Below are 22,882 nucleotides of genomic sequence, written 5' to 3'. Positions count from 1 at the left end.
ATTTGAGGTACAAACATGTTGACGGAACGAATTCAACTCGTATCTGAAGACGGCACACCGTTTTTGTGCCAGCATCAGTCCTGGAACTTTTCGGGCACACCTGTTCCAAACGGTACGGTTGCCACGGCGATGACCTTCCGACGGGCGCTCGTCTTATCTGGTTCTTGGAAAAAAAATGCTCGCTCCAGGGGCCAAATTGCAAAGTTGTGACGTCATCGTTTTTGGTTTGTTTAAAAAAAGCATCAGCTCAGGTAACGACCAATCACGGCTCGCCTCTTTTCTGACGCCGTATGGAGCAAAGCGCGAACTTCGCGGTCTGCGTTCGTCATTCAGATTACAGTCGAGGACAAAATCCATTTGAGCTCCCCGACAAAAATGTTGTTTTTAAGGAACTTCCCAAGTACTTTTAGACAGAGCGACATTTTAACACCGAATCTGTAGACGGCCTCGTCATTCCTATTTTGGATGCTTACATTCTTTTACTCTGAGATATTCCACACAAAAACGATACCATGGTCAACATTTGTATTAGCCTCCCGGACCCTCATAGTCCATTGAAAATCCTTTTTGCTGCAGCGAGCTCGACATTTTGCGGCAATTTCTTTCACTTGAGAGTTGATGAATATTGTGACGACATGATGCAAATCTTTGAGTCTTAGCAATGAAATGTACTTTCAGACTTGAATGAAATCACGATATTCAAAATAGGCGACATTGGTGAGTGGCAACGTAAGATGGCCGCCGTTGGCTTCACTTCTCCCAATTCTTCCGTGCCAACAGGAGAGTGACGCCGTCAAGAGGCGACCGCGTTGTGGGGTTGCTGTTTGGTGACGTCATCAAGGTGAGACGGTGTCGTGTTGTGGGACTTGTGTTGAGCTCGTTTCGAAGCCCGCCGAGCGACAAGGATTTGGGGGCGTGTCATTCAGTGACGTTCACTTCGTAAGATCCTGCCAGCTGTCACTCAACTTGCGAGAAGATTCGACGACGAAACGGAAGCCCCTGCAGGTTGTTTGTTTGTTTTGTTTGCTTGGAACGAAGCGTGAAAAGTGGAAACGCGTCTTTTCAACTCCAAGCGCTTTACAACGTTCAACCATTTCTTTGCTGCTATTTTCGGACAGGACAAGCTGCAGGTTTATTTTTGATGTTTGGCAGCACTTTAAGCGTGGCTGCATTTAAAAAAAAAAAAAAACTTTATCTGTTGATTTTTTTAATTGAATCGCATAAAACGCACCTTTTACACACACAAATTGTCAGCACAGAGAATGGACGTCCATTGTTTGGTTCGTAACACATGACAATCAGTTTTCAAAAGTAGATTAAGATGTTTACAAATGTCTTCTTGTGGGAAAAACGCAACGATGACACTTGGGAACAGTTTGGAAAACAAACATGTGTTGTTGTTTTTTTAACGGTGATTAAAACTAAAATGATCGTTTTTAGCTCCAGGTAAAGCAGATTAGCCGAATCGAATCGATAAAAAGAGAAAGAGCTTTACATGTATAACTTAACTACTTGGAAACGGAATGAGATGTCCACATATTGTGAAATAAACATTGCAGTCACGTCAGTCAATATTTGGACATTTTGGCCCTCGTACTTCAAAGCTTTAAGTCGAATATTTTGGGAACCAAATGGTGTTGGGAAATGTTGCATGACGTCATCGCCCTCTTCTGACGTCTGTTTGTGCGCTTCGGCAGGCCGAGCATGTCGTCGCCGGAAATCCTGTCGCTGTCTTGGGGTCGCATGACGGTGAAGGGGGCGCCGTCGCCCTACAAGGACTGCAAGGTCTGGCCCGGGGGCAGCCGGCCTTGGGACTGGCGCGAGACCGGCACCGAGGTGGGCTGAGCCGCCGCCGCCGCCGCCGGCAGGTTCGGAACCTCATTGGTTTTGTGCCCGCCAGCACCGTCCCGGACTTCAAGTGGCCGACGTGCAGGAGGTGCTGGACAAGGGAGTGGACCTGCTGGTCATCGGCCGAGGGATGGACATGGCCCTGCAGGTGACGCCAAAAAGCTCAAGTCTCGCACAAAATGGCTTCCGATTGCGTACAATCGTCAGGTGAAAATATGTGTTGGGAATAAGTTTAAAAAAAAGAAAGAAAAAAAAGAGCTCGAGATGTTTAGAGAGAAATCCGCGTTGACAGCACTGACAACTCAAGTGGATGTCGACTGGCGACCCCCCAAAAAAGTGGTCGCGTCATAACCTCGCCACTGAAAGCAAGCACAAACCCAAAACTAATCTGTCTTGGTTTTTCAAACGAGGAATATGGTTGCAAAATCAGATTTCAGATTAGAATTTGCGTTCCAAACGCTTTCAAACTCGAGTTTTAATACATGATCAGGGTTTGAAAATAGGGGTTTTAACTGGTGTTAGGGTTCCACAAAAGTTTGGTTTCAAACGACAGTTTGGGTTTCAAAGTAGTTTTTTAAATGAGGGGCTTTTCAAATTACGGATTATAAATGAAGTACCGTTCGTATCAAATTAGGGTTCGTTTTTCAAACTAGGGTTTGGCTTTCAATTTTTGTTTGGGGTTTTGTGGAGTTTTAAATTAGGGTGCGGGTTTGAAAGTCGGCTCAGGTGCAAGCCTTGAAGCCTCAAGAGAAGCTCAGGATGAAATGTTTTGTTTGCTTTCAGTCGCTTGACGGCCTTTTTGGACGAACGTTCCCGAAACGCCGGATGGCGTGCGGCCGCCAATCCTTCCTTGTCATTTTCTTTCCAGGTTCCGGCGTCCACGGTGGAGCGGCTGACGGCCACGGGCGTCCAGGTGCGAGTCCTGCAGACGGAGGCGGCCGTGGCCGAGTACAACCGCCTGGCCGGAGGCGGAGCCAAAGTGGGCGGAGTCTTCCACTCCACGTGCTGAGCGGACGCCGTTCAAATTCGGGACTTCGATCTGGTCAACGGACGCAGGAAGCGATTGGCCGCCATTCGGAGGATTTTCAAATGGCATCTTCGATAAACAATCATCTTGCGTTGGGCTTTAACTTTTGCAAGTGAGCGAGACGGAAACAGGGAAATAAATTCATGATTGCAAAAAAAAAAAAAAATCCTCACCAGACAAGGGTTGCTTATTCTTTCAAATAAATGCTTTAATGGTCAATTCAACTTATTCCACACGATTTACAGCTGCAAATAAAGCAATGATGTCATCATTATGCCTCATCAGACCACATCTTTTCAAATCTTGTGTGTGCGCCGCGCATCATGATGATGATGAGGGCGATCGTTCTTCCTCACCGTCCTTTGGCGTGGCTAGCGTTAGCATTAGCGTCTGGCAGGCTTGGGCATGATGAAGACTTTGACGGGCTCGCTGAAGGCGATGGTTCCCTCCACGGCGCCCTCAGCTGGCGGGAGGCCGTCCAGGCTGTCGCTCCACGCCAGCTTGGAGTCGCCCGCTGACGACGACGAGCTGTAGGCCAGCAGGAGGCGCACTTCCACCTGACAAGGCTCTGTGACAGACGGCGAGAGAGGAAGTCACGCGTGCGCTCGCAACCTCAACAATTCCAGCTACAGGTCGACCCAGACGGGTTTTCGTTTTCGACCCAGACGGGTTTTCGACCCCAGACGGGTTTTCGACCCCGACGGGGTTTTCGACCCCAGACGGGTTTTCGACCCCAGACGGGTTTTCGACAAAGACGGGTTTTCGACCCCAGACGGGTTTTCGACTCCCAACGGGTTTTCGGACCCAGACGGGTTTTCGACCCCAGACGGGTTTTAGACCCAGAAGGGTTTTCGACCCCGACGGGTTTTCGACCCCAGACGGGTTTTCGACTCCCAACGGGTTTTTTCGGACCCAGACGGGTTTTCGACCCCAGACGGGTTTTCGGACCCAGACGGGTTTTCGACCCCAGACGGGTTTTCGACCCAGATGAGTTTTCGACCGAAATGGGTTTTCGACCCCAGACGGGTTTTCGGACCCAGACGGGTTTTCGACCCCAGACGGGTTTTCGACTCCCAACGGGTTTTCGACCCCAGACGGGTTTTCGACTCCCAACGGGTTTTCGGACCCAGACGGGTTTTCGGACCCAGACGGGTTTTCGACCCGACGGGTTTTCGACCCAGACGGGTTTTCGACCCCAGACGGTTTTTCGACCCAAACGGGTTTTCGACCCCGACGGGGTTTTCGACCCAGACGGGTTTTCGACCCCGACGGGGTTTTCGACCTTGACGGGTTTTTTGACCCCGACGGGTTTTCCGACCCCAGATGGGTTTTCGACCCCGACGGGGTTTTCGACCCCGACGGGTTTTCGACCCAGACGGGTTTTCGACCCCAGACGGGTTTTTGACCCAGACGGGTTTTCGACCTCAGATGGGTTTTCGACCCTGACGGGTTTTCGACCCCGACGGGGTTTTCGACCTTGACGGGTTTTTCGACCCCGACGGGTTTTCCGACCCCAGACGGGTTTTCGACCCCGACGGGGTTTTCGACCCCGACGGGTTTTCGACCCAGACGGGTTTTCGACCCCAGACGGGTTTTCGACCCAGACGGGTTTTCGACCTCAGATGGGTTTTCGACCCTGACGGGTTTTCGACCCCGACGGGGTTTTCGACCCCGACGGGGTTTCGACCCCGACGGGGTTTTCGACCCCGACGGGTTTTTCGACCCCGACGGGTTTTCGACCCAAACGGGTTTTCGACCCAGACGGGTTTTCGACCCCAGACGGGTTTTCAACCCAGACGGGTTTTCACCACACATCCTCCTTTCGCCGTGAAAAAGGAAAATAGTGATGTCAAAATGTGAAATATTGAAAGCCACTGGATTGCACGCCGACCCAACACGTTGGATCCATTTGTGGCCAACGTGTTGTGGCAAAAGTGCGGTACAGTGACGGCATCTCACCCGTCCAGGCGCCGTGCGACAAGTACACCTGCGTGATGAGCCGGTGGCGCCGCGGTCCCGGCTTGCGAAAGTCTCCGGGCTTGGGGTGGATCACGTGACTCTGGCCGTCGGGATAAAGAACCTGAAGAGAGAAATTTGTCGTAGTGGAAAGCGTCGATGGACGCGACGTCGCTTCTCAGCAAAGTCAACAAACAAACAAAACAAAAAAGTCTGATTATTATTATTATTATTTTTACTTACCTCCACTTTGACGGCGTTGTGAGGGTCGCGCACGTGCTCCAGCGTGGCGTCGACGTCCAGCGCCACCACCAGGCCAGACGTGAACTTGAGCGGGTTGTCCGACTCTCCCGTGGGTTCGATGATGTTGGCCGTGGCTCGATGGATCTGCGCAAAATCATCACACGCTTCCGTTCGCAATCCTTTCCACATGTGGGCGGGGCTTTTCTTTTCACATCGCGGAAATTCCATTTGTTCAAAAATGCATCATTGCAGCTTTTTTCGCTTTTTTTCCAAATGACTTTTAAAAGTGATTTTGTTTGTTTGTGTTTTTTCTTCCAATGAGGAATTGAAAGCAGACAAACGTCAACACAATTTGACGGCGTACGGAAACGAAGCGTCAACGTTTCTGTGGCACAACATCAGGTTTTGCTCAAGACCGCGATGCGGAGCGCGGATGTCGGCGTCACCTGCGGCGGGAGGCTGAGCTGCAGGACGGCGCTCTGCCTCAGCGACGTCTCCAAGATCTTCAGCAGCTCGGACGGCTTGCGCCACGCCGGCCGCGCCGCCGCCTCCGCCAGCTTGTCGGCAAAACTGTCCTGAAGGTGCGGGAGCTCCGCCGCAAACAGCCTGCAGGGGGCGCACGCGCATCGCTCGTCACTCATCCCGCCTTCCTTTCGTTGGTCTTTGATTGACATTCACAATTCATTCGCCGTCTCAAGCGCTTTTCCTCGCCGCGGTCACCGGCGTGCCGGAGCGGTTTTCATCGTTTATTCACTTTGAAGGAGCTCAGGAGGACCAGCTTTTGCAATTGCCGCACTTAACTCATTGACTGGCAGCCATTTTGACTGAAGCAACCCCCTTTCGCTCCGGGCTGTTTGGCTGGATTTGGATTTGGACTTGATTTTGCAAGGCCCGCCCACAGAATATTGTGTTCTATTGCTATCAAAACACGGAACCAACCAAGACAAAGATTCAAGTCTCTTCTTTATCGGCGAAAAAAGTATATTTCTATCCGTTTCCGTTTTGCAGCAATTAGCATTAGCATATAGCTAAGTTTCATCATTATTCACAAATCTGTTTCGAACTGTGAGTAAATGAGCTTTTTTTTCAACATGGCCCTGGTTGGTCTCTTATACTCTTCTGCCACCTGCTGGCCGTTTTTGCAATAACTACCGTTCTTTGCCGTTGAGAGGCTGCATCAAAGCCTTCAGTACGCGCGAGCATAAACAACGTTTTGGGTTTGAATGAGTTCATGGCGAGCTCACAACAAATAACAAAGAAACAAACGTTCACATCAATGACGCGGGGGATCAATTTTGCTGCCGACGAGGCACAACACACCTGTGGAACGAGTCGAGCTCCGTCAGGAACTTTTCGCAGGCGCCCACGAGAGGATCCTGCCTGCACGCACACAAAAGCAAAAAAGTGACGCTTACGACCGCTTGACCGACCACTCGACCGACCGCTCGACCGACCGACCGACGAAAGGTTATTTCTACACAACACACAAAAAACTCAAACTAAAATTGCAAAAACATTTTTGTCAAAAAAAAGAAAAACTGAAAGTCCATTTAAGAAAGCAACGAAAATGAACTGTGACTCTTGCAAAAATACTTTTCATATATTGAAACAACATCCATCAGCTGTCGGGATTCATTTGCAAAATATTGATTTCATGATCGATGTTCGCACCAAAGATGACAGACGTTCAGTCGTTTGAGAATTGTTTACGTGCCCATTTTTTAAAATCATTTTTTTTAATCCTTGCATCTGACAAGATATCACTTAAAAAACTCAATCAAAGCAAAAAATAAAAACGAACTCAATTCAAAACAGTAAAAAATTTTAAAAAAATTAAAGAAAACCCGACTGTCATGACACGCTTGCTCGATATCATTTATTTGGTCATTACTAACATAACTTAGAGATTCATTTTTCAAAAAACTTTTCCAGTTCAATACATTTTGTAGAAACTTTATTTGAACGTACGCCGCCATTGTTATTTACGTCACTAAGCATTCCGTGCGTCGTGACGTCAAACGGCGTGAAACGCCGATAAAGAAAGCAAGGTAAGCCTTTGTAGCGTTCCTAAAGCGACGATCAAAACTCTTGAATGCGTCTTGTGAATGACGAGAGCACGACGTGGGGGAGGGAGGGGGGAGGGAGGGGGGGAGGAGGGAGGATGACTCTCCCCATCGCGTGTTGTTTCTTTAGGAACGCTACGAGGCTTCACTTACTTTCTTTCACATTGTTCGGCAGAGAGCCTGAATGCGTTGCCACATAAATAACAATGTACGTCCCAATAAAGTTTCTACAAAACGTATTCAACTGGAAATGATTCTTGAAAAATGAATCTCATCATTATGTTAGTAACAACTAAATAAATAATATAGCAAACTTGTCATGACAGTCGAGGTTCCTTTGAACTCTTGTAATTGAGCGACCGACGACGGATGTCGCGACTGAGCAACGACGGGCCAACCGACAGCTTGCAAACGGACGGACGGACGGACCCGGCGGAACGCGACTGACCCGTTGGCGACGCGCGCGCTGAGAACGAGCAGCAGCGCTTTGGCCTGCAGCCGCACGTGATGGATGACGGCCACCTGCCGGCTCTCCAGGCCGCTGTACATGAACTCCAGCTTGTAGCTCTCCTGCAAAACCTGCAGCACGCACACGCGCACACGCGCACACACACACACACACACACACACACACACACACACACACACACACACACACACACACACACACACACACACACACACACACACACACACACTTGTCTTTGTATCATGGTGGGGACATCTCATTGACATGATGCATTTCCAAACCCCAAGCATGAAAAATGATTTCTTAGCCTAACCTCAACCATCACCCAATTCAAACCTAAACTCTAGAACCAAGTCTTGACCCCCCAAAAGAGGTCTGAACTTGTGGGGACCAACAAAACGTCCCCACAAGTTCAAGTCGGTCCCCCCAATGATAGTTAAACGTGGAAAAACGTGCGTATTATTTTGTACTGCTCGAACCTGCTGCGCGGCCGCCACGGCGGTGCCGTTCTGCTTGAGGCCGAGCGGCACCGGCATCTTCCACAGCTTCTCGTGCAGAGCCTGAAAGGAAACACACAAGTTCCGCTGCGGCCCAACCGATCCATCGGCAAACCTTCATTTGATCGTTGGCGGCGGGTGCGCTCGTTTTTCGAGATGCACCGATACGCCGACGTCGATTATTAATCGTCAAAGGGGCCGATAACGAATGTTGGTTTTCAGGAAAAGGGAAAATACTGCCATCAAAAAATGTTTTTCAATGACAAGATCAAGAAGAGAATTGTTTTTTTCAAATAAAAGATATTTGTTTAAAAATTCAAAGGCAAATTTCAAGTCATCAGCACGTTTTCAAAAGTTCAGTAAAAACAGCGAATAAATCAATAAATAGCGTGGGATAGTTTTGATAGTTGTACAAAACTTGAAAAAAAAATGTCACTTGACGTACGTTTGTTTTGATTTCTAACGAAAGCAGAAGCTGCAGAAAGTTCCAAAGGGTCAGCAGAATCTTTAGGAACTTGAAATGGATCTTTTATCCACAGTGATTTTTATTTGTTATTTTTAGCTGATATTTGTCAAAACGCTGAATATCGGCCCGGCCAATGATCTGAAAATGCGGCGAGTCCTTCCGGCGCGAAGACGGCGGCGGCGGCGGCGCGAGTTTCCGTATTTGTCCGTCCCAACGGCGATCATGTGACCTTGATGAGGAGAAGCTGGCAACGCAGGTACGTGGCGCAGAAGTCGGCGGCGCCGGCGAGTTCCGTCTGCAGCTGGCCCAGCCTCTGCAAGTCACTGAGCGCACAACAACATGACGTCATCATGACGTCATCATGACATCATCATGACATCATCATGTGTCTCCACAAACAAGTCATCCAGGTCAGCAAACTCAAAGAAGCCATTTTGCACTTTTCTTTCAAAGGGTGTTGCAAAATGTTATTTACTAACGTGAAGAAAAACTTACTTTTAAACGAAAAAGTGAATGTGAAAATGTGAGAACTGGTCGTGTTGATGAAATTCAAGACAAATTGATGCAAACAACCCAAATTGCCGTCATGGCGGTCGTCTTGTTGTCGTCACATCGTGCCAATCCAGTCGGCGCGTGCGTGCGTGCGTGCGTGCGTGCGTGCGCGGGAGCGTGCGTACCGTATGGTGAAGATGAGCAGGTCCTGAGCTCCAGACGCTTCCAGGTTCTGGATGGTGCTGACCCGGTCCAGGCTTTGCTGCAGGAAGAGCCGAGCCGACTCCACACCTTGACAGTCGGCAGAGTCCAAACCGTGGAGCTGCTTCCTGCCCGGCAACTGAAAACAGAAGAGGAAGAAAAAGAAGGAAAAAAGAGAAAAACAAAAAAAAAGGCGTCATTGGCAAGGAAAGGAGTCGAAAAAAACATTCCTTGCGTACGATCAGACATTGAGAGTTCTACTGCCACCTACAGCTTGGGAGGTCTGTCTGGTCGAGCTGGCAGACTTTTTTAAGCATCATTTTTTGCCCACCAAATTGAAAGAGCAACGTTGACGTGTTCACTCTTTCGACATTTAATGTTATGAGGACGTCTTCAACATTTTGGAACCCCTGCACGCTCTCACCCTCTTAATTACTTGCATCATTTAAATTGGGGGAAAAATATTCTGAAATTGTTACGCAAACATTGATGAAATGCTTTATTTGAATGCATGTCGTTATGTTTATTGCTCAAACGCTGTCAAGATAAAGAATCACCTGCGCTCAAAATTAATGGACACATTTTTGTGACTAATTAATTAGTTAACGCTTTAACAACACAATTTCATCATTTCCCCTTCATTCTCGTAACGTTGTTGTTCTCACACTGTGCCCCCCCCCCCCCCCCCCCCCCCTTGCCCACTCGGGGCCCACCTCAATATTTAAGGAGGACTGAATTCCCTCATTTGAGGAACCACATGAAGCCAAATGACATGACTGACATGGGTCCAGTGTGCGTGTGCGTGCGTGTGCGGTTCTGACCCGCAGAGGCGGCACCAGGTGTGACAGGCTGTCCCTGAGGTAGGCGTAGTGTCTGAAGGTGTGGTCGGAGAAGAGCGCCGGCATGGTGGGACACGACTTGGCCGCGTTGAACACCAGCACCAGGACGGCGATATCTGACGGCGGACGCGGTCAAGAATGTGACGATGACGATGATGAGGAAGAGGAGGAGGAGGAGGAGGAGGAAGAGGATACAGGCCGGGTCGTCCATGTCGGGTTCCGGCGTGTCAAAGTAAGGGTGCGTGCTGAGGAGCTCCGGAACCAGCGGCAGGACCAGCATGGGATGGCGCGAACCCAAAAACTTGAGACACCTGCCGAGACAAACAAAAAGTCAAGCCAGCGTTGGACGCAAAATATTGATTCTGATTATCGGTCGCCAGGGAAGCCGATCAGCGCCATTTGGAGTCCATCTTCATTTGCGGTCAGAGAAATGATTTTCATTCAAACCGTTTTTCAACCTTTTTGGGGACAAACTACGGAAGCATTTGGTGGCAGAGCAGAAAAAAAACACGATCAAATGAATCGGTCATCATTTTGGGCAAACAATTCCTCGTTTGTTTGATTTCACTCCTTCTTCTTCTCAGAAGACTTTTCTGAGGTCGTCCATGAAAGCAGATTGATTGATTACTTTTGTTGGGAAATCATGCAAACGGATTCGGACTTGTTCCCTTTCACAACAAGTAGCTGGAGACGAGCCTGCTCGCCACTCGCCCGCCCGCCACTCGTCACTCGCCACTCGTCACTCGCCACTCGCCTGCCCGCCACTCGCCCGCTCGCCACTCGTCACTCGCCTGCCCGCCACTCGCCCGCTCGCCACTCGCCACTCGCCTGCCCGCCACTCGCCCGCTCGCCACTCGTCACTCGCCCGTTCGCTCGCCCACTTTTTTTTAAATGACCTGCATAAACATCCGACTCTTTTCACGCTCTGTCTTCGCGTGGACCGTCTCGCGGGTTTTCCTCTTTTTTTCCGATTGTGACGAGAGCAAAATCATCCCATTTGAAGACGTCTCACTTCCACACGGAGTTGCGGTCGGCAGGATACTTGTTGAGGTTCTTGAGCAGCTCCAGCAGGGCCAGCTGGATGCACTCCTTGGTGGACACGTTGGTGTAGCACAGCAGCTCGTGCAGAGCTTCTCGGATGTCGCGGGACGAGTCCTGCGAACCAGGAGCGCCAAGGTCACGTGGGCAGAGAAGGCGGCGAGGCGGCGTGGCGCTCTGCTCACCTCCAGCACGGCCAGCACGGTGTCCAGCTGGTCCTCCCTGAGCGTGATGTTGGTGGAGATCTCTCGCAGCACGTGGATGGATTGCAGCCGCACCTCCTCGATCTCGTCGTTGAACATGTCCACCAGGAAGTCCAGACACTTTTCGGCGAAGCTGGCGGACGAGCGAGCCAGCCGGCACAGCGCCTCCACCGCCGCGATGCGCACTTCTGCACCAGCGCCCGCAAAACACACGTCAAAAGCGCACGCGGGTCACGTGATCGCATTGCAGGTCACGTGATCGCATTGCAGGTCACGTCGGGTCACGCGGTCGCATTGCAGGTCACGTCGGGTCACGCGATCGCATTGCAGGTCACGTCGGGTCACGCGATCGCATTGCAGGTCACGTCGGGTCACGCGATCGCATTGCAGGTCACGTGATCGCATTGCAGGTCACGTGATCGCATTGCAGGTCACGCGATCGCATTGCAGGTCACGTCGGGTCACGCGATCGCATTGCAGGTCACGTGATCGCATTGCAGGTCACGCGATCGCATTGCAGGTCACGTCGGGTCACGTGATCGCATTGCAGGTCACGTGATCGCATTGCAGGTCACGTCGGGTCACGTGATCGCATTGCAGGTCACGCGATCGCATTGCAGGTCACGTCGGGTCACGTGATCGCATTGCAGGTCACGTCAGGTCACGTGATCGCATTGCAGGTCACGCGATCGCATTGCAGGTCACGCGATCGCATTGCAGGTCACGTCGGGTCACGTGATCGCATTGCAGGTCACGTCGGGTCACGTGATCGCATTGCAGGTCACGCGATCGCATTGCAGGTCACGTCGGGTCACGTGATCGCATTGCAGGTCACGCGATCGCATTGCAGGTCACGTCGGGTCACGTGATCGCATTGCAGGTCACGTCAGGTCACGTGATCGCATTGCAGGTCACGCGATCGCATTGCAGGTCACGCGATCGCATTGCAGGTCACGTCGGGTCACGTGATCGCATTGCAGGTCACGTCGGGTCACGTGATCGCATTGCAGGTCACGCGATCGCATTGCAGGTCACGTCGGGTCACGCGATCGCATTGCAGGCAATCCCAACAGTCGCGGATGGATCGTTTTTTTTTTTTTAAACCTCACGTCCGCCGGCAGTGGAGCAGCCGCCGATGGCCGCGAGACGCACGACACCGACGCGGGTTCAGATGAAAAGCAACGTTCAAATGTGGAGCTCGTATATTTCACACGTCTCGTAAAATAAGCGCTTTTAAGAAAAACTCCAAAAGTCAAAGTACTTGTAATTGTAGTAATGACGACGCCAGCCGGGCCTCTTTTTTGAATTTTGTCCAATTCAGCGATGAATCGAACCCGCGGCTTTTATTTGAAACGCTCCAACTCTTCTGATTTCCGCCCATCAGCAGTCATTGTTGACCGATTTCTGCAAGTCCTTCATGAAAGAAGACGATTTTCTTCGGGGACATTCGCAAACGTCGGTTTGCAAAACATCAATCCCGTTTTTATTAATCACGATACGGATACGAAGTACAGAATAATGAGGGAAAAAATGCTAAATGAAAACGAATCCGATGAGCGGATTGATAAAATATGAATCCGATGGATTGTAAGTCGTGCTGGCCCAAAATTCATATCGCGGTCTCAACTGCGTGCCTTCACGCTAACCGTATAGAATTGAAGTGTTGTTGTTGTTTTTAACAAATCGTTTCCTTACTGGTTTAGTCCTTTAGAGACGCCATATGGATTAAAAAGAAAGAATGATATAAAACAGCGTAAGACCGTACAGTCAAAATCTCGACTTTGGGCAAAATTCATACTTGATATTGAATATGCCGTTGATATTGCGCTGCCCTAATCGGAGCGATAGCCAAACATCAGCATACGATAATTATCACGATATTGTGGGGAGGTTGGCGGTACGAAAAAAGGTCACAATAAAAACACAACATTGTGCTTTTGTACATTACAGCAATGAAAAATAGAATAAATATTATATACAAAAATAATATATTTATTGAGGCACGCACACATTGAGTTCGTCCACGTCGTGACTCACTTCATCGGACATTAGCGAGGATTTTAAAGAGAGAAAAGCCAAAACATGCCTTGTGAAAGTTAAACTGCACTAAAAAAAGTAGCCACCAGAGGTTGCTAGAACTGCACAAATGGAAATCAGCAAGACTTTTGGAACAGATGTGCTGCTTTTAATATGGCGACATGACCACGACGATACATCGTGGCGCTTTTAATATCACGATCTGACAATATGGCCGTTCTCGTCGCATCCCTAACGGATTGTAAACAAATCTCGGCTAATGGCGGCACGAAGCAACAAAGACGTACCAAACATCTCGTCCTCCAGGCCGTGGACGAAGGCCCCGCAGGCCCCCGAGGCGATCAGGTTGACCGTGTTGGTGTCCACTTTCTCCTTGGGGGCGTCGTCGGCCCACTTCCTGCCGGACGAGAACTCGCCGGAAGCAAAGAGTTCCTTGGCGCGCTCGTGGGCCGTGCGCTTCCTCTGAAATCAAGCAGGACTCGCCAGCTCACGTTTTGCTATGAAACCGATCCTCGTCAAAAGTCGTCGACTGCCTCAAAGATCAAGTCCATTTTTTGTTTTGTTTTCTTGATTTCTTGCAAAACAATCTGCCGTGGAAAAGCCCACAACGGCAGATTTGCAAGATTTGCAAGATTTGCATTTGGTGCAAAACGCCAGCTTGAATTTCTCATGAATATTCTTTCGAGTCCGACTCGATGATCCGGTTCGTCTGCATGACGTCAAATTGCATCCCTCACATAAAGCTTACTTTAAGATGAATATAGACCGACACATGTTTCGTATTTCGAGAAATCCAAGTTATTAAAATGATCTTACTGCACTTGCAGATCATTTGACTTGTTTCTAAAAACAAGTGATGTCATATTAAGGCGACGCACTGAGCAAGAAAATGCCACACAAACAATGACAAGTGTCTTGATCACGTGCGGGAAAAAAAAAAAAGAGGCACTTTTCGCGACAGGCTGCGTTACTTCATCTGGTGGTCGCCGCTACAACGCCGACAGTCATCCTCAAGTAGAATGTGCCCACCCAGCCATGTTTCCGCGGCGTCCACTCACCCGCAGATCGGACATCAGCTTCTTGTCCAGCGTCTGCTCCAGGAAGTGAGGACTGACCTGCAACATGGAACCCTGCGCGGCAACAAACAAAAGTGAGGACCGCGACCGCGCCTTCAAAATCCAAAGCAGACGGCCACGTGGCGAGGTGCGGAACGCCACGCGTGCCTTTCCTCGCCGTCACGCCACAGAGACCACGGGACCTTACTTAGGTTCAATTTCCCTCACCAGCGTTTTGGCGGCCTGCACGCGCACCATCCACGAGCCGTCGCTGATCATGTGACTGATCTTCCCGAAGGCGTCGTCCACCAGGCGGATCTCCTCGTTGGACGACGGGATGGGCACGATGCTGATGGGGAAGAAGGAAGGAATACAAACATCTCACCTCAGTGAGAGGATGAATGACCAACGAGAGCACGGTAAATGCGCAGCTAGGGTACGAAAGAATGGGAGGGGTGCGAGAGGGTGAATGTGTGCGTGAATTCACGAATGGAAAAGAAATGAGTGAACAAAGTGTGACACGACTGACCTTTCGGGATACAAGACGCTGAGAACCCAAACCATCTGAACGGCAGCAGATCGAACCTGCTCGTAGTCGTCCGCCAGCAGTCGGCAGGCCTGCGCACGCACACGCACGCGCACACGCACGCGCACACGCACACGCACGCGCACGCTTGTCACAAGTCATGCTTGAATACACACAAAGAGACATTTGGGAAGAAAACAAAAAATGGGCGCCACAAAAGGATTTGGACATGGAAAAGGAGGCCGGCATCACCTTTGACCTTCAGGCACTAAAAGTTGCTCAATAAACATATGCTTTAAAACTCCTCCCCCAAAAATTCTGAGCTCGAGTTTGTATTTGTTCCAAATTTTGGTGCCAATATTTTGCCTTTTTCGTGAAAATGAATTCTGGGCTCCAAAGAACTCCTACTAATCGCCCCGACGACCTCGCTGGCGACTCGCCTCACCTGCTCGTAAATCATCTGCTGAATCTTCATCCCTCGCTCGTGCAGCTGCAGCTGGAAGACAAGAGTCAGGCCGGCCACGCAATGCATTGTGGGTCGTGTCTCACGGAGGCGCTACCATGGCTTTGAGGGCCGCCGTGCGCACTCGGGGGTCCTGGTCGCCGAAGAAGTCGCTGATGACGGTCGGCACGTCTCGGACGCCGCCTGAACAAACAAACGTGAGCGACCGCATTCCGCGCTCCAAAGGTGCGCCTCATCGGGTGTCTTTTGAGCAAAAAGTCACCTGCGGACGCGGCGGCAGGCTCGCCGTCCATCACGCCGAGACGTCCCAGCAGCTGCAGACATTTGGTCCTCACGCCGAACGAGGCGTCCGCCAGGTGCTTGCGGGCCACGTCCGCCAGGCGCCGCGCCACCGACGGGCTGTGCGGGAGCTGAGCGCCCACCGTCAGAAGGCTGTCCAGAAGCTGCGCCAGAACCTGATGGGACTCTGACACGCACGCACGCACACACGGACGTTGCGAGGCAAGGCAGACGGCGACGTGGGAGGAGATGACGACAGACGACAGACTCACTCTCGTTGGCCACGGCGGTGACGACGTCCTCCACGATGCAGTCGGGACTGAAACCCGGGGTCGTGGCCAGGACGCCCAGCAGAGACGCGATCTTCAAGCGAACCGAGTTATCCGTTTCCTGCACTCGCATACAAAAAAAGATGGCCGTGCTTCAATGTCATCATGCTTGTCTTGTGTTGTGAGGAAGTGACAAACATTATTGACTGGCAAATGTCTTCAAACATACTTAAGTAGGGCTGGGTTGGAAAAAAAAATCCATATCTATATCCAATATCCATTCATAAAACCATCAATGGATACTTTGAATACGCCCTCAACATAAATGAATGTGCCTTCTGCCGTCGCGGGGAAATGTTATTGATAAGAAAGACCAATGATTTTGCAACTGTATTTACATAGTGCTTGTAATCCATTTCAAGTATTATTTATTGTTCAATAAAACATACATGATTCATGCATTGGATTACATTTTAAATGTAAATATTCATATTTTTTCAATTCCAAATTATTTATTTTTATTTTTATTTTCTGAAATTATTTTTTTATTATTTTCGATAAAAAATAAATAAATACCGTATTGTTTGCACTATAAGGCGCACCTTCAACGAACGGCCTATTTAAAAGTTTTCCCATGTACAAGGCGCACCTCACCTGTGGTTGCATTAAGCATCCACTAGATGGAGCTGTGCTAAAGGGTGTGTCAAGAAGGGCTGTTAAAAATGTGACCGGTGAAGAAGAATCTAGTGACATCACAATCATCAGCACTTATTGTGAAGGCATGAACAGGGTAATGGCGGCGGCGGCGGCGGCGGCGGCACCTTGTAGTAGTGTTCCAGGAGGATCCTGACGACGCCCTCCACGCTCTCGGCCTCCACGGGTTTGCGGGCGAAGCGCAGCAGGAAGCGCAAGGCGTCGGTGGCGTTGGCGGCCTTGCACAGATCCACGTGGAGAGCCGCCGACTTGCTGGGCTTACACAGACGAAGCTTCTTGGACGCAACTTCTTCGGCGGGAACCTGCCGCGGCGGCCACACGAAACGCATCGCGCGCGTTGCTTTGAGACGCCAGCTGACCACACTCGTTACTCAAAACACTCATTATGTCAAATCGGACTTTCAGCATCGAAATGAATGGAAATAAATGCATTCGTCCCTTCCAGTCTTCATTTTGTATGAAACGCTTGTGACATTATTAGCATAATGTACAAGATTTAGATGACCTAAGAGCTCAATTGTATACATACAAAGTTTAGATTTTGTTATAATGTAATCATGTACAAGTGGCTCTTGGCTGACGTTCATCCAACGTTAGGCCCATCACGTGCAATTTCTCTTCATTTGACACTTTGGCCTCTGCAGGCAGATGGTTTTCGAGGTCAAAGGACATTTCAACACGTTTTGAAATCAAAATAATCCTCACAAATCAAATGACAACGATGCAAAGTCAAATGCTCTTCAATGAGCAGAGAGCTTGTTTTCACCGAGTAAGACCGCCATTTTGACTTGTCATGTAATTGTGACGAGAAATCCCAAAATGTTTGCTTTTTTAAATCATTAATATTCGATATGATGAGTTGAATCCCCTTGAATGGATCAATCATCTGTTATTATTTCATCCCCGCTGCACATTCGAACAGTCGCATTCACTTAATGGACGCTTCACTTCAGCTGCCTTCATACATACATGGACATTCCATCAAGAATTGTTTTCAATCACAATATCTATAAATCGGGGAGTAGAGCGTGTGGATGTGGATATGTTTTCGTTTTGCTTGCTCGCGACTTTTCGTTTTCTCTCCTTCGGAGGAACGAGTGCGCCGGTGTTAGCCGCTTAGCTAGCTTGAGCTAACTTGCATCAACGTTCTTCCCGCGTGTCGCTCAAATGTTCAGCGCGCAACCGACCGAGCGTGGGTTCAAGTCAAGTGATTCTCACCTGTACGACTCTGGAAAATTCCTCATAGACTCGCTTTTTCAAATGCGCCGCCATTTCGGCAAATGAAACAACGACTAGCGCTTAGCGGTGTTAGCACTTGCTTGTCCCACTGCGCTTTCCGTAGCTACGGCTAGCAAAGCAAAACGCGATTGTAAAAAACATTTCAAACTACTACAGCACTTGATTGATGTCAACTAGTACTGCAATTGGACATTGTTAGCACAATAAAACATTAACATATCAACTTCATGTTTAGTGAATGATATTGTAAAACATCACACAAACAAATTCAATAGTATAGTAAGCAATGACATACAAAATAAAATACAGTAAGTAAAACATTCCATATTCTAGTGAACCTCTGCATTTTCAAATACAGACAAAATGTTAGCATTTTAAAACGTCTTAAATTTGACAACTACATGTAAAAATAATATTAAATAATTTAAAATGAAATGAAATAAACTTTAATAATAAGGTATACTAATAAGAAATGCTGATTTTTTATTTTGCCGTTTCAGTGCCGTAAGAACTCAAGTGATTTTGGTTATCAAGAAAGCAGAGCCTGCGTGGGAGGAAGAAAGAAAAGGAAAAAAAAGGAGCGTCACAGCTCGTTTTGTTGTCTTCATTATTTGTGTCCAAACAAATGTGCCTTTAGTTACGCCAGGCCTTTCCAATGGGAGCCGAATCATTCTTTCCATGATTGGATATCCTCGAGCTGGAAGTTTCAGAAAAACTGACACCACTTAAAAAAAAACCCGACTTTCTTTACAATGATGTTGCCTCCACTCGTCTAAACAGGCTTTTCTGATTAATATTGCTTTGTGGAAGATGAATTAATGTCAGCAGCAAAAGGCAGCCATGTTTATTCATCTCAGGGGGCGGCCATTTTGAGTCACACAGGGTTGCTTTTATTGAAAAATTGCCTTTCCAGCGAGACTTGAGACCGCGTCGATCCATACGTTTGAGCCTAACCCCGACGACCCCTGAACTGTGGCCTTTGACCCTTAAAGTAGCACTAAGGAACTTTTCAAGCTTAATAACATTTTCATAACTCTTGTGATGAAACATGGACTTCAAACGAGTTGAATGGTACCTTTGCCATGGCCTGAGCGGGTCTGCATCATTTTGACTGGCACGAAGCAACTTTGAGGAGGATGCTAGGAACACTGTCACGCAGAAAAACGACAAATGTGCTGACTGCTTTATGGCATACATCAAAAGCTACGCCGAGCGGATGAAAGGACAGTCAAGGATCAACGTTAGCCCGGATTTCACTCGCTGGAGTGAGCTAAAAAAAAAAACACGCAATGCGCTTGTCCTCATAGGAAATGTGGTCTTCCTTCAGACATAACAATAAACTGAAAGTTCCTTCGTGTTGCTTTAACATTTGAAACCAGTGCAACCAGGAGGTTTGCAGATTTTTGCAATCATTACTTTTCTTGAATATTTTTTGTTGCGCTCATAATTCAGCCTATTTCTCAGTGAAAATGAGTTGGATGAATGTTGACTTTGCAAGTTGCGCTCCAAAAGAACAGAGTTACTTATTCTGGATGCCTGTCCGTACACACCTCATCCTCTTGACTTCATCTCGTGTTTGTTCCGGAACTAAAATGTGCAGTCGTAAGTGAGCTCAATTTTCGTCTCGTCTTTATCGCTCGATGGAAATGCATACCGATTTAGTCCCACATGGAGGTTTTAGTCTCGTCTCGTTTTGGTCCGCTGTGTTGACGAAAATATTTGTATGTAGTTTTGGCTAAACAAAATGAACACACGGGTGGAGAATGTTCTTGGGTTTTTGTCACCAAATCAGCAGACTGGCGCTACAAAAACAAACCCACAACAGCGTTTATTTTTCTCCTCATTTCTTACCAACGTGACAACAGATTGGCCACAAGAAAAGACATTCGAGAAAAGTTGAGCAAGAGCAAAACGTTGCCATCTTCGCGCAGGTGAGTTCCGTCCGTCACCACCAGGTGAAGGCGAGCGTGTGGAAGAAGTCGTAGCTCCGCCCCAGGAAGTTCCTCGCCATGACGTAGGGCTGCACGTGGACCGTGTAGCCTTGACTCTGGATGTCCTTCTGCACGCAGTCCAGCAGGTCGGCGGCCGTGGGACCCGCGTTCCAAGGTCCAAAGGTCACCACCGAATCCTTGTTGGCCCGCAGGCTGCCGATGGCGTTGTCGTAGCAAGCCAAATCCTCCTCCGTCCGCAGAACGCACACCACGATGGTGCAGCGGCGCGAAGCCACCGCCTCTGCGCGGGCGATGCGGATCAGAACCTGGAAAAAACACAAAAACGGACTTTTTCGATCCCGCAGTCAGGAACTCTGGACGGGATCTGCTGCTTGTCAGAAAAAGTCGTCCATTTGCGGACATAACTGATCGGCACGTGATCCGTTTCACGGATGAAAAAGGAAGCGACGTGCTTTCTTGAGGGAGAATTAAGGAAGTGTTCGTCTCCAGAGGAGCTGTCAATATTTCAGCCATTTTGTTTTTTGAAAAGCATTTTCGTTTTGATTTTATGTCGTTAACAAAATTGTTTTTTGGTTCGTTTTCTTTGACTGGCAAACACATTTTTCCCGGGCGGGCGCGTGAACGCTTCCGCTGACCAAACGGCCCCATTTTCCGCTCATTCCTCCGATCCTGTGGTCAGCTGCTGACAACGGACTCGTTCGGATCCATGTCGCATGAAAGAGCAGGAAAATGTTTTGTTGCCGCCGCGGGACGGATGCGATTGCTTTGTACGGACCTCGATATTCTCCTTGTAGTGCGGGACTCTGGCCAGGAACTGCTGCCTGCCCACCATCTCGCCGAAAAGCGCGGGACTCTCCTCCAAACGCTTGGCCAGCGCCGGGATGTTGTAGTGCAACGACTCCTTGTGAACCTGCCGGACATCAGCACGGACGTCACATGACGCATCGCAAATGCCATCACTGCAATTGACTTCTTTTTTTCCCTCCCATTTATTTGTGTAAATTGCTCTGCATATTTCCACATAAAGTAATTAGTATCAACTTTTTTGAGTTGCCTCAAATTCGTACACATTTTAATACCAGATCGGAGGCCATATTCCAAAGGTGATAGCCATGCTTTGAGCGTTGATCTTTTTACTTTCCCCACAATCTGTTGCTATTCCCAACTTGGAATACTGCACATGCACTTTTTCCTGCAAAATTCAACACGCAACCTGTTGCAACCTCCCCTTAAACCAAATGTGCGTATGTGGTATCCAAATGGGATTCGATGGTTCACTTGACCGGATGAATCTCCTCCCCTCACTTAATTGGCACCAAAGCAATACTTTTATGGCGGCCAACAAAAATGTGAATTTCATTGCAATCCATTTGTGAAAAAGGAGCAAAGGCGTAAAAAGACAACGTTGGCCGTACCTGCGGGATGTCGTGGGCGGGCAGTCGTCCGGACCTGAGGAACTCCAGGATGGCCCCAAAATGTTGTCCGTGGCGGTCCAGGAAGAAATGGCCCTGCGCGTCCTTGGGGAGTTTTGGGGGCCCGCCGAACCACTCGGCCAGCTTGGACTCGGGGTACTTGGTGAGCGTGCCGACACTGGTGCAGAACCTTTGACCGCCCACGTTTAAGTGGACCACACGCATGTGCTGAGGAGAAAGACAAACTATGAGATACAACAGCACATCTGCTGGCTGAGAGTACTTTTTTATTTTATTATATATATTTTTGGTTTCAACTTGATTTGGGGAAGAAAATGGAAGGCGGCATTCAAATGTGGCAAAAGACACCACGTGACGATGCCAGGGGAAGATGTGGGCAGGCAACAACGGACGTTATTCAGATCGTTACTTCTGAACTTTTTGCCAACCAGAACTTCGCTTCAGGCCTGAGTTCATGTGTCTATGAAGCAAGCCCCCTTTTGTCAGTCACACTGAAAAATATTGCCTATTGGGCAATATTCAATAGCATTATTGTGCATATTAGATGGAATACTTGAATGTTAGCGCAACGTTGATGAGCAATTTAAAAAAAAATAGCAATGCTAACATCATAATGCTGCTCATACAATGTGTGATGTCAAGCTGAAGGCAATTAACGTGCTTGAGACGATTTGAATATTATCATAACAATGTTATGATAACATCTGATAGAATTAAATCAAGGAAATGATTTCCAACACATCCAACTCGGATTAAAATTCTGTCTTAATAACGCGAAAAGGTAAATAGCATGAGGGACGTGGTTCAACTCATTCCACATGACAAAAGACATGAACGCACCAAAACTCTTATCAAATCATCTGCTTGGCTTTTTGTGTGTGTGGCTTTTCTCACGCCACTTAAGATCAAGTTGAACCACTTTTTTGTTGCTGTAAAACAACCGTTGGAGCAATAATGGATCCAACAAGACAACAAGTTGTTGTTGGAGCACCTGCTCGAGTAGTTGCAAACACCGCCGTCCGTGAACGCACCACCGACTTCTCATTTGCTGGACATCGGCAAACGGATAGAAATGATCTTTGCAAATCTTACTGGAGGAAAATGGTCCGAATATTCCTCGCCGGCTTTCAAGTCGACTTGTTCCATGCTGGCACTTGCTTGCTTTTTCTTTCTTCGTCGCTGTCAAGCTCGCGCAGGTGAGGCGAGGGGGCGTGGCCTGACACGGATATGCCCTTGCTTAAATTTGCGCTGACGTCACGCGAGCTAAAGCACATCTTGTCCGTCTGCTTTTATTTAAAAAAGAAAAGCAAAGCAAAACAAATCCAGCTGCAATCTCAGCTCAGACAGACGTTAGCTTCTTTTTGAGGACTTGAAACTAAAAATAAAATGGACGAAAGTTTTGTGATTATCAGAAAAGATCCTCGAATACTTTTTATTCATTTGGCAGTTTTGTCCTTACATTTGGTTTATTCGTATGCATTTACTTTTTGATTGCCTTTTCAAATAAATGTCTAATTAAGGAATAAATTAACTGAAAATACATCCCCAAAAAGTTAGAAAAAATATTTTGATA

At 48.5% G+C, this 22,882-nt stretch overlaps 2 protein-coding genes across 5 annotated transcripts; one reads left to right on the top strand and one right to left on the bottom strand.

Annotated features, from left to right (window-relative positions):
* The first annotated feature begins 61 nt into the window (after positions 1 to 61).
* aamdc (adipogenesis associated, Mth938 domain containing) lies at positions 62 to 3,146 on the top strand. Of its 3 annotated transcripts, none has more exons than XM_086079806.1 (4): positions 62 to 1,005; positions 1,698 to 1,836; positions 1,901 to 1,996; positions 2,717 to 3,146. In XM_086079806.1, the coding sequence occupies exons 2-4, from the start codon at positions 1,705 to 1,707 to the stop codon at positions 2,855 to 2,857; spliced, it is 369 nt and encodes a 122-aa protein (XP_085935932.1). In that variant the 5' UTR covers positions 62 to 1,005; positions 1,698 to 1,704; the 3' UTR covers positions 2,858 to 3,146. The 3 variants fall into 3 exon arrangements, with proteins under 3 accessions (XP_085935932.1, XP_085935933.1, XP_085935935.1); XM_086079807.1 differs by lacking the exon at positions 62 to 1,005 and adding an exon at positions 1,015 to 1,130; XM_086079809.1 differs by lacking the exon at positions 62 to 1,005 and adding an exon at positions 1,151 to 1,280.
* On the bottom strand, positions 3,063 to 22,532 carry ints4 (integrator complex subunit 4). Of its 2 annotated transcripts, XM_086079801.1 has the most exons (26): positions 22,402 to 22,532; positions 21,292 to 21,516; positions 20,652 to 20,786; positions 19,957 to 20,181; positions 16,793 to 16,987; positions 15,975 to 16,092; positions 15,686 to 15,889; positions 15,521 to 15,606; positions 15,406 to 15,456; positions 14,964 to 15,052; positions 14,663 to 14,783; positions 14,438 to 14,509; positions 13,667 to 13,841; positions 11,325 to 11,530; positions 11,114 to 11,256; positions 10,297 to 10,412; positions 10,084 to 10,217; positions 9,247 to 9,401; positions 8,799 to 8,892; positions 8,086 to 8,166; positions 7,586 to 7,716; positions 6,395 to 6,454; positions 5,521 to 5,680; positions 5,075 to 5,218; positions 4,835 to 4,955; positions 3,063 to 3,443 (listed from the first exon to the last, which is right to left on the bottom strand). In XM_086079801.1, the coding sequence occupies exons 1-26, from the start codon at positions 22,453 to 22,455 to the stop codon at positions 3,259 to 3,261; spliced, it is 3,480 nt and encodes a 1,159-aa protein (XP_085935927.1). In that variant the 5' UTR covers positions 22,456 to 22,532; the 3' UTR covers positions 3,063 to 3,258. The 2 variants fall into 2 exon arrangements, with proteins under 2 accessions (XP_085935927.1, XP_085935926.1); XM_086079800.1 differs by lacking the exons at positions 19,957 to 20,181; positions 20,652 to 20,786; positions 21,292 to 21,516; positions 22,402 to 22,532 and adding an exon at positions 17,904 to 18,028.
* Positions 22,533 to 22,882: the final 350 nt, after the last annotated feature.

This window comes from Leptonotus elevatus, chromosome 7 (assembly GCF_054856555.1).
Source record: "Leptonotus elevatus isolate MCC_2025b chromosome 7, RoL_Lele_1.0, whole genome shotgun sequence".
Taxonomy (NCBI): domain Eukaryota; kingdom Metazoa; phylum Chordata; class Actinopteri; order Syngnathiformes; family Syngnathidae; genus Leptonotus; species Leptonotus elevatus.
The sequence above is the reverse complement of the archived record's forward strand: the minus strand, read 5'-3'. Positions and strand labels throughout refer to the sequence as shown.